At 47.4% G+C, this 11750-nt stretch overlaps 1 protein-coding gene across 2 annotated transcripts; it reads left to right on the top strand.

Moving 5' to 3' along the window:
* Positions 1 to 959: 959 nt before the first annotated feature.
* LOC130384659 (calphotin-like) lies at positions 960 to 10817 on the top strand. 2 transcript variants are annotated; one of them, XM_056592957.1, is made up of 6 exons: positions 960 to 1230; positions 7848 to 7883; positions 8012 to 9460; positions 9666 to 9767; positions 10014 to 10111; positions 10223 to 10817. In XM_056592957.1, the coding sequence occupies exons 1-5, from the start codon at positions 1186 to 1188 to the stop codon at positions 10068 to 10070; spliced, it is 1689 nt and encodes a 562-aa protein (XP_056448932.1). In that variant the 5' UTR covers positions 960 to 1185; the 3' UTR covers positions 10071 to 10111; positions 10223 to 10817. The 2 variants fall into 2 exon arrangements, with proteins under 2 accessions (XP_056448932.1, XP_056448931.1); XM_056592956.1 differs by lacking the exon at positions 960 to 1230 and adding an exon at positions 4523 to 4646.
* The last annotated feature ends 933 nt before the right edge of the window (positions 10818 to 11750 follow it).

The following is an 11750-nucleotide window of genomic DNA, read 5'->3' as shown; positions in this document are numbered from 1 at the left end:
TTGATGTCTATTTATGTCCTTTATATTCAGATATTTACTGCTGCACATTATCCATCCTTCAGACTGCTTTCATTAAAGCTCTTGTTTGTCAATTTGATACACGTTTTCACTGGCGCTTTACTGGGAAGTACTCTTAAGACTAACTTATGGGTTATTATGGGGTGTTGGGTTAACTCATCAATCAAACCCAGTCCCTCTCCCCCAACATATGTCACACCGCAAGCTAAAATAGGCACACACACCAATCCCCCCGCCCCCACATACACCCATACAGTGAGATATAGGGTGGGGGTTAAATGGAACAGGAGAGGCTGGTTTTAGCTAAACTGTGGGCCTGCATACCCTGCAGCTCAACTTGGGATTTGAACGTACGCCAATGTGAAATAATAGTGCACATGTATGTGAGGCAGCCTATCCCGCCACACGCCAACGCAGCGCAGGCTTGGCTCCTCTGGCACAGAGACACAGGTAGATCTTGTGCATCCCGTTTATTTGGAGGCTTGGCAAACAACGCCAATGAGAGGCGGTTGGGAATGCCCTTCCCCGAATGTGAGTGGTGATGGTGGGTGTACGGCTGGTTGAGCCTGTGTACCCTGATTGCCCAATGCATCAGAGGTGTGCAGCCTCACCAAGAAGCCACAGAGGCTAATCAGTCTGACTCGGTTCAGGTGAAGCTGCTCAAACCATCAGGGATGATCCACACACACTCCTCCGTATATGAACAGTATATGTCCCGAGTTTGATAGTTTATAATGGGATTGTAGTTTAGGAGGGTCTAAACAGTGCAATGCATTTGCATTCTGTAAAGGGGCCATGTCAGGCAGCGTTTTAAAATATAAGTAGCACGTGCGCTCACACACACGCACACGCGCACAGCTCTATGAGTTTGATGGAGCGAATACGTAACACGTGAACCACCCCCATTATATGTCGTCCTCCTAAACTCTAACCAGCATGTAAATCGTGAACCTATGTGAGTTTGTGACTGGATGTGTGTATGTGTGCTGGGTTTTTAGGGACACGCCCACCGTACGTGAACGCCCCCAATCGTGGGATCGCGAGGCTCCGATAGGTCGGCGCAGGAGATGCTCGGGCTTTATAAAGGACCAGGTTGCTACTAGTTGCCCTGCTGCTGCTTTCGCTCATTTCTGTCTTAATTCCATCTTTTGTACCTCCGTTACCACCATGCCCAGCAACCATAAGAAGAACAAGCGCCGCATGAGGAAAAAGGTAAGCAGAGGCCGGTGAAGAAAGCATGACCATAACACACTTTCCATATCGGTTATCGCGGAGACGTCTGTATGCACATGTGGGGCATAATCCTCAGCCAAGAACAATTTGTTTAAGGAGCGAGCGCCAACAGGCTCCGGCGCGCACACGTTGATCAAGACTGTGCGTAAAAGCTCGCTCACAATGAGGCGCGCAATTATGCCAAGTATATGTTTTATCTCTTTTTCTCTTTATCTGTTAGTCATTGATATTTAAATAATTGTACGGCTACCGGATATTTGTACCAGAGTCAAATAGTTTGGGAAAAGGTGGGAGTATAACTCGTCCCCAAGCCAATTAGGCCCGTTTCCGCGAACAGGATATTTTGAGTTACGTGTTCGCAGTCATTTTCACCTTATGGTGGTTATAGAATACGAAACCTCTTTCTTAATTAATTTCGATTTCAACTTTTCTAAAGGTTCAAAGTAGGTCTACTGTCGTGTATCCAGCACGTGTTTGGGGCTGTTTTTACTGACTGTTTAATTAAAAGTAACCCTATTAAAGTGACTTAAGTCACTTTAATTTACAAATCCCCTAATTGTTACAGTAATAAGTAGTCTAGTTATTGAGACTTTACTAGCGGGATGGTAATTCTCGATGCTCTGTGGGCGAGGTTGGGTTGGGCCGCGGGAAGCGCGTGAGACTGCATGTATAGAATCTCGCACTTCCAACGCTGGCACGTGTTTCACCATCCCCACCTCTGCACTGGTCTGGTTGTGGCCCGGCCTCACACATGCACTGCTTTTCTATTTCACCCTGTTTTATTTTAAACCACGCCCCCCTTTTTTGTAAAAACGTGTACCTTTAACATTTGTTGTAGCTCGACATTTTTCCCCAGCCTCATTATTGTGCAGCAGTCCTTTCACCTCGCATGAAAGCTAAACTGCTTGGTGTCCTAACGATGGCATTACTTTTTTTGGCTCGGGCCTGTATCTGGTGCTCTGGTTTGGCTCGGGCCAGGCCTGTATTTGGTCGTATCTTGGAGGAATGTCCCACTGGGGAGCCTCGCCAGGCAGCAGCCGTCTGCTCAAGCACTCAACACCCAGGGCAGTCACCATGGCTCCTTGTTATCTTTCCTTTAAGACGACCAGTCAGACTCCTCGCCCTTGCCTGGGGCTGGGTTGGGGGAGTTGTTTTGGCCAGAGAGCCGGATACGGACCAACATACAATGCACCCATGCACTTAGTGCCTTCACACACACGTGCCAGACCCGCACAGACAGGACCCGGCGGGCTTACAGGGATTGGTGGTGTACAGTAAATGCCTGCTCTATAGTAGTCAGTGGCTGCGGGTCGACAAAGCTCTGCTCAGCCTGTGATTGTAATGTGATTAAGGGCTGATTATGATGTGATTAGGCTGGCCTGTATGGGCCCCTGGCCGGAGGCCCCCGGCTCTGCTGACTCGTGCAATTTCTCTTCTACGCTTCACCACACCTGTCAGAATCACTCCCATTCAACCGAATAGCTTCCATTATCTACGGTGGCATGTCTGGCCCGACCTGTAAACAGCCCAGAAAGGCCTTTCCCCCATTAAGCCGGGTGCAAACCCATCATACGGGCTGGGATGGACAACAAAATGCTATTGCTAGGGAAAACCCTAGCGCCTAATCGTTAACCTGGGGAAATGGCAGCCAAGTGTTAAACCAGCGAGTGTATGGGAGAAGGCCCATAGCATTTGGTGTCCTGATAACCTTTAACGCCCAGATCGCCTCGAGGTCTGTGTGTTGTGGTTGGTGTTTCAAAAAACCCATGCACGGTTTTGTGTTTGCATATCATGGAAACAAGCTTCTGGGTATCAGAAGGGCTTTGTTTGGATGAGGGACTCGCCTATAGGGTGCTATCGAGGCATTGTAATTTATGCAAGCAGTGTTTTGTTCATTGTAATGATTATAGAAGTGTTTATGTTTTTTCATTATGTATACAAGCAGTGTCGAGTTCCTTTCCAGTGGGTTATTCAAAATGTGTAAATTGTTAGTCTGAAGCTATGTTCCTATTGGAGGGTAGTGGGGGAGTGAAAGATGTGGGGGAGGGCAGTTCAGAAGGGACAACATGTTCCATTTAGCCGATGGGGGGGAGTGGGTAAAAGCATGGCGAGTAAAGTAGCCCATTTTGCCCTGCTACTCTGCATTACTAAATGCATGCGTGTATCTATATGTGGCTATTTCATGTCTGTTTTCCTTCTGGAGGCTGTTTGCATACTTTGGTGTGTTATCTACTATGGATAAAGGATAAAACTCTTTCATAAAACCCTAGCTTGGTACTATTATTACTCATTATGAGCGTAGGCTGCACCGGACAGGGCACACTTTGTATTGGGTTTTATTGCTGTATTTTAATTGCGCCTGTAGCCAGAGGTTGTTTGTTGTAAAGCAATGGCTAGTGAATTGTCTTTGATAGATGCATCATTTTCATATTTTTGAGGATGTGTGCAAGTGGCCGAAATGTAAGAATGGTTTGTGTAATCGGAAATTAGCGTCTATTTTAATCAATGATTGGAGTGTTCAGAAAAAGTCCAGCAGCTGTTCTATATGCCCTCTCCAAACATGGCTTGTTTCTGCAAAGGATGTGCTGCTATGGGTAAAAATGTGTGGAACCATCTCAGCAGAATGAAAGGTCAGCACTGTGAAGGCAAATGGCACGCAGCTCCTATGCACTCTGCAACGGGAACATAATGTCCTATTGGCTGTGTGAGCTCCATGGACCACACTGCCCTCCGCACTTGCACCCGCTCGCAAGAATGTGACATGAACAGGCACATGCATGCATGCTGCATGATCTAGTGCGTCAAGCAGTGAATGGAACCCCAAACCTCTGCACTCCCTAACCTTGAAATGGATGTTGTTGAGGAGCTCATGTCTCCATTACCAGTCAGAAATTCCTCTTCCTCCTCCTCTTCACACCTCCCCCCCCATCAATCTCAGCACCCCTCCCCCTCCCTGGTGCTGTATATGCCTTACTGTTCTGCCTCCATATGTACCAGGAACGCCCCCCCCCCACTCCCTCGCATATCATTTCAAAGACGCTATATAGCGCTCGCATGCCAAGTCGTGAAAAGCCTTCGCACAGCTGCCGTCCGACACTAAACAGTCGGGGTAGGGGAACTTTGGAGCTGGTTCTGAGCGTGGCACATTTCTTTGACACGCGCTCTCGCTTACTTTGCTTGCTCATACACTCGGGAGTAGTTACATATTCAGTGGGTGGAAGTGGGCGGGGCCCACTGTTGCTTGCAGTTAACTTAGCGCTGCGCAGCCAGTGGTTTGGGTCAGTCGCCTCTCCGCCGCTATCTCAACAGAGGGTTTCTAAATGGGGCAGATATTGAGCAGGCTCCGGGTTCCTACCCCCCCACCTCTGGACACCAGCGCTGCTGCGGAGACCCAGGTGAGCCCCTCCCCCAACCCCCCCTCCCCATACCATATAGGGGGTGTGGTTAGGCTAGTAGATGGGTGTGTCTCGTGCTAAAACTGAACATTTTGTACCACTCTGCTTTCGGGGGTCTATCTTTCCCAGTCTTCCAAATCCTTTTTTAAAGTTTTTCTTCCACCACTTCTCCCTCATCCTCTAACCCCACCACCCCTTCCTAACTTTTACACTTACCCTTTTTATATCACCGCTCCTCAAAATGTAGCCGTGCTAATGTTCCCCATCTGGTTCTCGTCTCACTCTCCAACTTCTATCACTTTCTTTGTCATCTAATCAGTGCTTTCATCTCTGTTCTCCCAGAGATGAGAGGGTTGATTAGGGTGTGTGTGTGGGGGGGGGGGCTAATGCAAGGCCCAGGGCAGGACAGTCAATGTTGGGGGTGGGGGTGTTATATAGACTGTCTCCACTCTTCGGCTTATTAGCATGTATTTAAGGCTAGTGGGTGGGGGAGAACCAGGGGAAGGGGCTCTATGTTATCTGTCTTTTATAGGGTTGGGCTTCGGTGGCGCTATAGGAGGACTCTGTTGACATGTTAGAACCAAGTGATTTACTGTGGGGGAGGGGGATATTTGGTATGTTTCTTTATGATGTGTAAAGTAAGATCGTGGTAATGTAACCCATGACGCTGCAGGAGTTGGTTGTAATGTTTGAGGTTCTACCCACAAATTAAGTTCTGTACATGTCGTTCATGGCAGTTTGTTGGGAATTCTTTGGGAATAGGCCTACTACAGGACATTCAGGAGCCAGCTACTCCCCCAGTGAGCCAACCTTTTAAAGACTGGGGAGTTATCCCCCCCCCTCATAACTGTGAAGGCATTCTGCTCCACCTAAACCTCCACCAGGCCAAAAAAAAAAAAAAGTTTGGTTCCTGTTGGTTGTCAGTTGAGGTCATGGGTAGGTAGGGAATTTATTTTATTTTTTTATTTTATTTTTTCCAGCGGAAGCGAATGATGGTTAGGTTGTTTGCATTTAAAAACGAGAGAATTCGCTCATCCTTGTACAGAATGAAGAGGTGCTGTACCAAAACGTAATTATAGTTTGCATCAAAAAGTTTGCTTTTCTTTTTTTTTTAAAGCTCATAAAATAATTTGGGTTGCACATAAATTGACAGGGTCGGTCGGAAACCGGAACCAAACAAAAAAAAAAAAGTAGGCCCCGTGGGTTTGGCTGGAGGGAGGTGTGGGTGACCACCAGTTTTTAGAGTTGTTTTCCACCGGACACGTTTTGTTCTTTGTGCGTAAAGCCAGTCTCTCTCCCTGTCTCTCGCTCTCACATTCTTTCTCGCCTTCCAAAACTTTTTTCTTGCTGTCGTTGCGCAAGGACTGTATAGAGTCCTATGGAATCTATATATAAGCTATACGGCTGTCCAAACAGCACAGCCAGTCAAGCATGTAATGTACGATGCCTGCTTTTAGACGGTAGAACCCCACACATTATTTAATTGCTTCACTCCTTTTAAACATTTATTGTCCGTTGGCCTTAATTCGTTTTTTAATAACTCAGCATTTACTTTCTAGCAAGTGATATCAATGGATATGCACTTGCCTAACTATTAATCATATCTAATTCTGTGGTATCACGCAATCCTTATACTGAAGTCTTTAGTGTCTAGTGACGTTTCTCTGGAACTAGTTTGCAGTTGGTACACTCCGTACTATTCCAAACGACTTGTTCTTACACTTGGAAAAACTCGTCTGTACTGCCTCCTATGGGTCTCGTGTCGAAGCGATTTTGTTAGTGTTTTTGTTTTATACACTTTAGAGTAGCCTAGATGGTGTTGATGGGCTCGCTGCACCTGGACCCCAACACGGGCACTAACAGGGGGCCGCTGCTCTGTAGGCCCTGTTCGGTACACAATTTCCTGCTGTAGTGTGCGTCTGTTTCCATTAAACGCCCTCTCCCAAACGCCTTAACACCCCTCCATCTATCCCCCCCCTCCCCAGTTAGCGGCACAAACTAGCCCCCTGTAACCACTTTACTGCTGTTTCACTTGGAGGAAATGCTATACGTTTCCTCTGCATGGAGCTCATTGTTGCGCAACCATTACACTGCTTCTCCTTCTGGCCCCAGTGTCCGGACCACTCAAAGGTGTGGGCTGGGGGAGGGGGGGCACGCCCGGCTGCTGTATCCCTAGCGCCTCGCCTGCAGACAGACGGGCCCCTCTGTCTTCATCTAGCGTTGAGGGTCGTCTGCCCCCTGACGGGCTACATTAGGGTGTTACCATGTCCCGGGATGGGCCCGGCCCGACAGCTGGTCTCCAACAGGCTTCCCCCTCTGCTACTGTGGGAATGGACTCCGGTCGCAGGGAAGATGTAGTACAGGAGTGATTTTTGCTACTCAACATGGAGGACGGTGCATGCAATATTCATGCACTAGGCCCCCCACTTGTCGTTACGGATCCGATCATGCCTGACCAGGCCAAGTGTGCACGCACAGGCTCACGCATGCAGACGGAGAAAATGTCTGGTGGTTTAGGTTGTTATTTTTGCTGTCTCAACATGCAGATCATTCCAATAATGACAGAGCCTGAACTCCCAAATTCATCAAGTGAAAGCCCTCGCCAGTGTTTTCAGTCAAATTCCTGCGTTGGCTAAAGTAGCACAGTAGTATGTAATGAGCAAGAACGACTGGCTCGCCGCACGGCAGGATTCTCTCACCTCTGCAATGTCATAACGTTGAGCAGTGAATTTACTATTAACTAGGGTTAAGGGGATGGTAAAGATAATCTCTAACTTTATAATATGAATGCACAATTTGAGTATCCTGACAATATCGATGCCAACGGCTACAATGGACTGCGTTGTAGTTTCTAGTTAGTTTGTCGTATGCGCGTCAACGGCTCGACAAGCAACCTTCATTAAAACATAAACGCCTTTGTTACGACTAGTTGTATTTGCATAATGTATGTATGCATCTACTTGCAGTGCTTACAAAAACCTGTTCACTGACTTTAATTTAGCTGCAAGCTCATTTTTCTTTATGCTCGTGCCCCTCCCAACACCTTGCCTAGAACAGAATGTCGTTCGTGGGAAAAGTTTCTGCGTGCCAAGGTGTTTTGTGATGTGTATTTAAAGGCATCTGTTCAATGTCAGTATTTGCTGTATGGGTTTTCCCTCGTCATAAATAATGACTTGCTTTCTCTTTTGCCCTCCTTCCCAGTTCCTCGCCGGCCAAACAGAAGCTGCAGAGATCAAGGTAAGCAAAAATTGGATGATACTAACTGGCTCATAATACTTGTCAATTACGTTGTCTACGCTATGCATGCTTGTTCTACAGTACCAATGGCCGGTCTGCTAAACATATTTCTGTCTGTGTTCGTCCAGAAACTGCAGGAGTCTGCTTTGATTCTGCCAGGGCAGAAGATTGTATTTCCAGCTTCTCTGATCACGCCAGTGAGAGAAGTGAAGCCTGTGGTCTTGGTCAAAGAACATGTCAATGTTCCCAAAGCTGCCAAGGTTGCCAAACCCCGAAAGCCAGTGCAAGCAGATGTTATCGATGGGATCAGCGCAAAGGCACCAAAGGCCAAACCTGCAGCAGCTGTGGTGGCAGCCGTAGTCGCCGAAGCCATAGCCCCAGCAGAGAAGGCAGTTTGCAAACCTGTGCAGGCACCAGTCGCTGAAACCAAAGTAGCAGCTGAAGTAACGGCAGAGGTGGCTGTTGCAGTCCCAGTGGTAGTGGCTGAAGTACCGGAGGTAGCGGCTGAAGTAACTGCGGTGGAGGCTGTTGCTGCACCAGTGGTGGCAGAGGAGGCGGTTCAAGTGGTAGCAGAAGAGGTTGTCGACGTACCGGTTGTAGCAGCTGAAGTAACGGCAGAAGAGGCTGTTGCCGCACCAGTGGTAGCAGAGGAGGCTGTTGCCGCACCAGTGGTAGCAGAGGAGGCTGTTGCCGCACCAGTGGTAGCAGAGGAGGCTGTTGCCGCACCAGTGGTAGCAGAGGAGATTGTTGCCGCACCAGTGGTAGCAGAGGAGGCTGTTGCCGCACCAGTGGTAGCAGAGGAGGCTGTTGCCGCACCAGTGGTAGCAGAGGAGGCTGTTGTAGCAGCTGAAGTAACGGCAGAGGAGATTGTGGTAGCAGCAGAGGAGGCTGTGGCTGTACCAGTGTTGGCCGCTGAAACCGAAGCCACACCAGAACCCATAGCAGTAGCAGATCCAGTAGTGGTGGAGGCTGTGGTCGCTGAAACCGAAGCAACACCAGTACCAGCAGCAGAGGAGGCAGTTACTGAAACTGAAGTCCTACCTGAGCCAGCCACAGTGGAGGAGGCGGTTGTCGATGCCGCAGTCACCGAAACCGAAGTCCTACCAGCAGCAGTGGCGGAGGCAGTTATCGATACAGTGATTGTTGCAGTTACCGAAACAGAGGTCCTACCCGAAGCACCAGCAGAAGCAGTGGAGGAGGCGGTTATCGTTGCTGTGTGTGCCGCAGTTTCCGAAATCGAAGTCTTGCCAGCAGCAGTGGAGGAGGTGGTTATCGATACCGTGATTGCCGCGGTTACAGAAACCGAAGTCACACCAGAAACGGCAGCCGTGGAGGATGTTAGTGAAACAGTCTCAGCCGTGGCAACAGAAACCGAAGTCGTAGCGGAAACCACAGTGGAAGCAGAGTCGGGAGTTGAGGCTTCTTTGGAAATTGAAGCTGTTGTTGAGGAGGTGGCTGTAGCGTGCGAAAGTGAGCCATCCGTGGTGGCTGAAGTGCAGGTTGAAGAGAAGAGCGTCGAGGAGGAGGAGGTGGTGGTGTTGACTGAAGAAGTTGTCACAATAGCTGAAAACACAGAGGTATGCATGTTTATGTTGGTGGGGGTTTAACCTATAGAGGGCAATTCAGGCATATTATCTTTTTGTGTATAACCGTTTGGCATTTTCTGTCGAAATTTGGACCAGCATTTATCTGCAGCACACATTATTTTAGGACTTGGTTTTGATTTGAACCGGATTCTTTAATTAGTGTTAACTTTTTCTGTGTGTTCCCTATGGAACGCAGAGCACACTAGAGGTATTGGCAGAAGACCTCTGTCACCTCGAGCAGAAGGCTTTCATTGAAGAGCCTTGTCTGACAGAGCTTCCAACAAAGACCATGACAATGGTAGGTCAACCCTCGATCAGTGTACACATTTCGTTTTTAAACTGTGCTAGGAGAAGAAAAATTAACCCTGCATCGATTCATCTGATCCATTTCATCGATTCTTCTTGTATGTTCTAATAACATATTCTAATCAGGCCTTTCTATATAGATCAAACTGGAAAAAAAAAGCTCGCAAATCAATTTAAAGTTATTTTGTATGCTAATGTCATGTGTTATGTTTATTCTCCTCCCCTTGCAACTCTGCAGGAGATTTCCCCACTGGAAGGCCTGGTTTCTGCTCAGACTCCGGTTGATTTACATTGAGAACTCGGGCCACGTTGAGATCTGCATGTGATGCAATGCAGGTTTGAACATTACTCCAAATGCAGCCCTTAACCGCTGAACCAACTCATGTTTACATTGAATTTGCTTACATATTCAGTTCACCTAACGTGTTAACTTTCCTTCTCCTACAGATTAAATTGACTGGACGGAAGACTCTATCCAGGGGCTGAGCAGTCACACTCTACCCTATCCATTTATCAAAGGGTTTAAACACAGAACTTTCAAACAATAATCACACTAAAGTGCCTTCTTATAAAGTAACATGAAGTTCTCCAAGGAATCGACTCGTCTTCGGCCCTATCGGGTATAATCTGGACCAACGGGTATCTTTAAAGGATGCACATGGGTTGCGGGGGTTGATTAGGATACATATGGCTTTGTTAGGGTACATGTGGGGTAGAACACATAGAAGGTCCGATACATGGTCACACCCGAGGCTCGTTGCCACGGAGTCAGTGTTCACTGTTGAAGATGCTATACCAGCAAGGCGCATCAATCAAGTCCATTTTTTCCTCGTTTTTATTCCCCGTTTTTTTTCTTTCACCTTTTCTATACTGTGTTTTATATAATCCATACAATGTGCTTTAGCAAAGCCCAGAAAAAGTGATGGGGTTTTGTTGGTTGGGACAGAAGAACTTTCATCTTTATGAAATAAATGAAGCTGTAACTCAACTGAATAAAGATTACAAATGTGATATTGATGTTATTTCTTTGGTTTTGCTGGTTGCGGTACCTTCATTTTGATTACTAAATCAGGGGGAGAGAAGGTAGAGCAGGCAAGCTGGGGATCTGGAGAGTTACTGTAAAGATGCTCTTTGATTATTCACTGCCTAAAATGTTGGTGTCCAACTGACACAAGACCTCACCTACATACAAACACAGTGGCCTCTTGCTATATGCTGATCAACGTACACAAGGTGGTTTGTTAAGGGAAAATCCAACATTGGGACAATTGTGTAACCCTGCCCTTGTTCCTAATTGCCTACATATTCTGGTCGGCCAATGTGCACCTTGTACATCAGAATCGTCCAATTGCCATCGGTGGACTACTCGGGTGTAAACATTTCGCATGGGCGAGGAAGGTTACTTTGGCACATTCAGACCCGAGCATAATATTAACGACCCTGAACCATATATAATGGGTTATTAATCAAAAGTAGGCGGCGAAGGGCAATAAGAGCTTGGGTATGACACAATTACAATAATGTTAGTTAAATGTAGGTATATGTGTGTATTTATTCATATTGCAGAATGTGATTTCAAATCCTATGCATAAGCTGTTGGTGCAGTGACATGAATGCATTGTGAGTGACAGACTGGAGAGTAGAAGTCCAAGGGGCAGGCTTTGTTTTGGAGTCCCACTGCCAAGGGGAAGAAACGAGTTCAGGAGGATCAATGTTTTTGTATTACGGATCAGAACCTTTCTCCTTGATGGAAGAGGTGGTGACCGGGATGGGAAGGATCAGCCAAGATGTTTCCTGCTCTTCCAGGTCCAGGGAGAGGTGGCAGCTGATGCCCAGCCAGGCTGACCCAGTGATCTGCTCCAGACTGCCCTGTATCCATTGCGGTGGAGGCAATCAGACTTTGATAATGAGCTGAGGATGGAATCCGTGATGGCCGTGTGGAACTAGACCATGGTTTCCTGGGGCATCAGGTCGA

The sequence above is a fragment of the Gadus chalcogrammus genome, chromosome 6 (assembly GCF_026213295.1).
Source record: "Gadus chalcogrammus isolate NIFS_2021 chromosome 6, NIFS_Gcha_1.0, whole genome shotgun sequence".
Classification (NCBI taxonomy): Eukaryota; Metazoa; Chordata; class Actinopteri; order Gadiformes; family Gadidae; genus Gadus; species Gadus chalcogrammus.
This window is presented reverse-complemented; position numbering and strand designations above follow the sequence as displayed.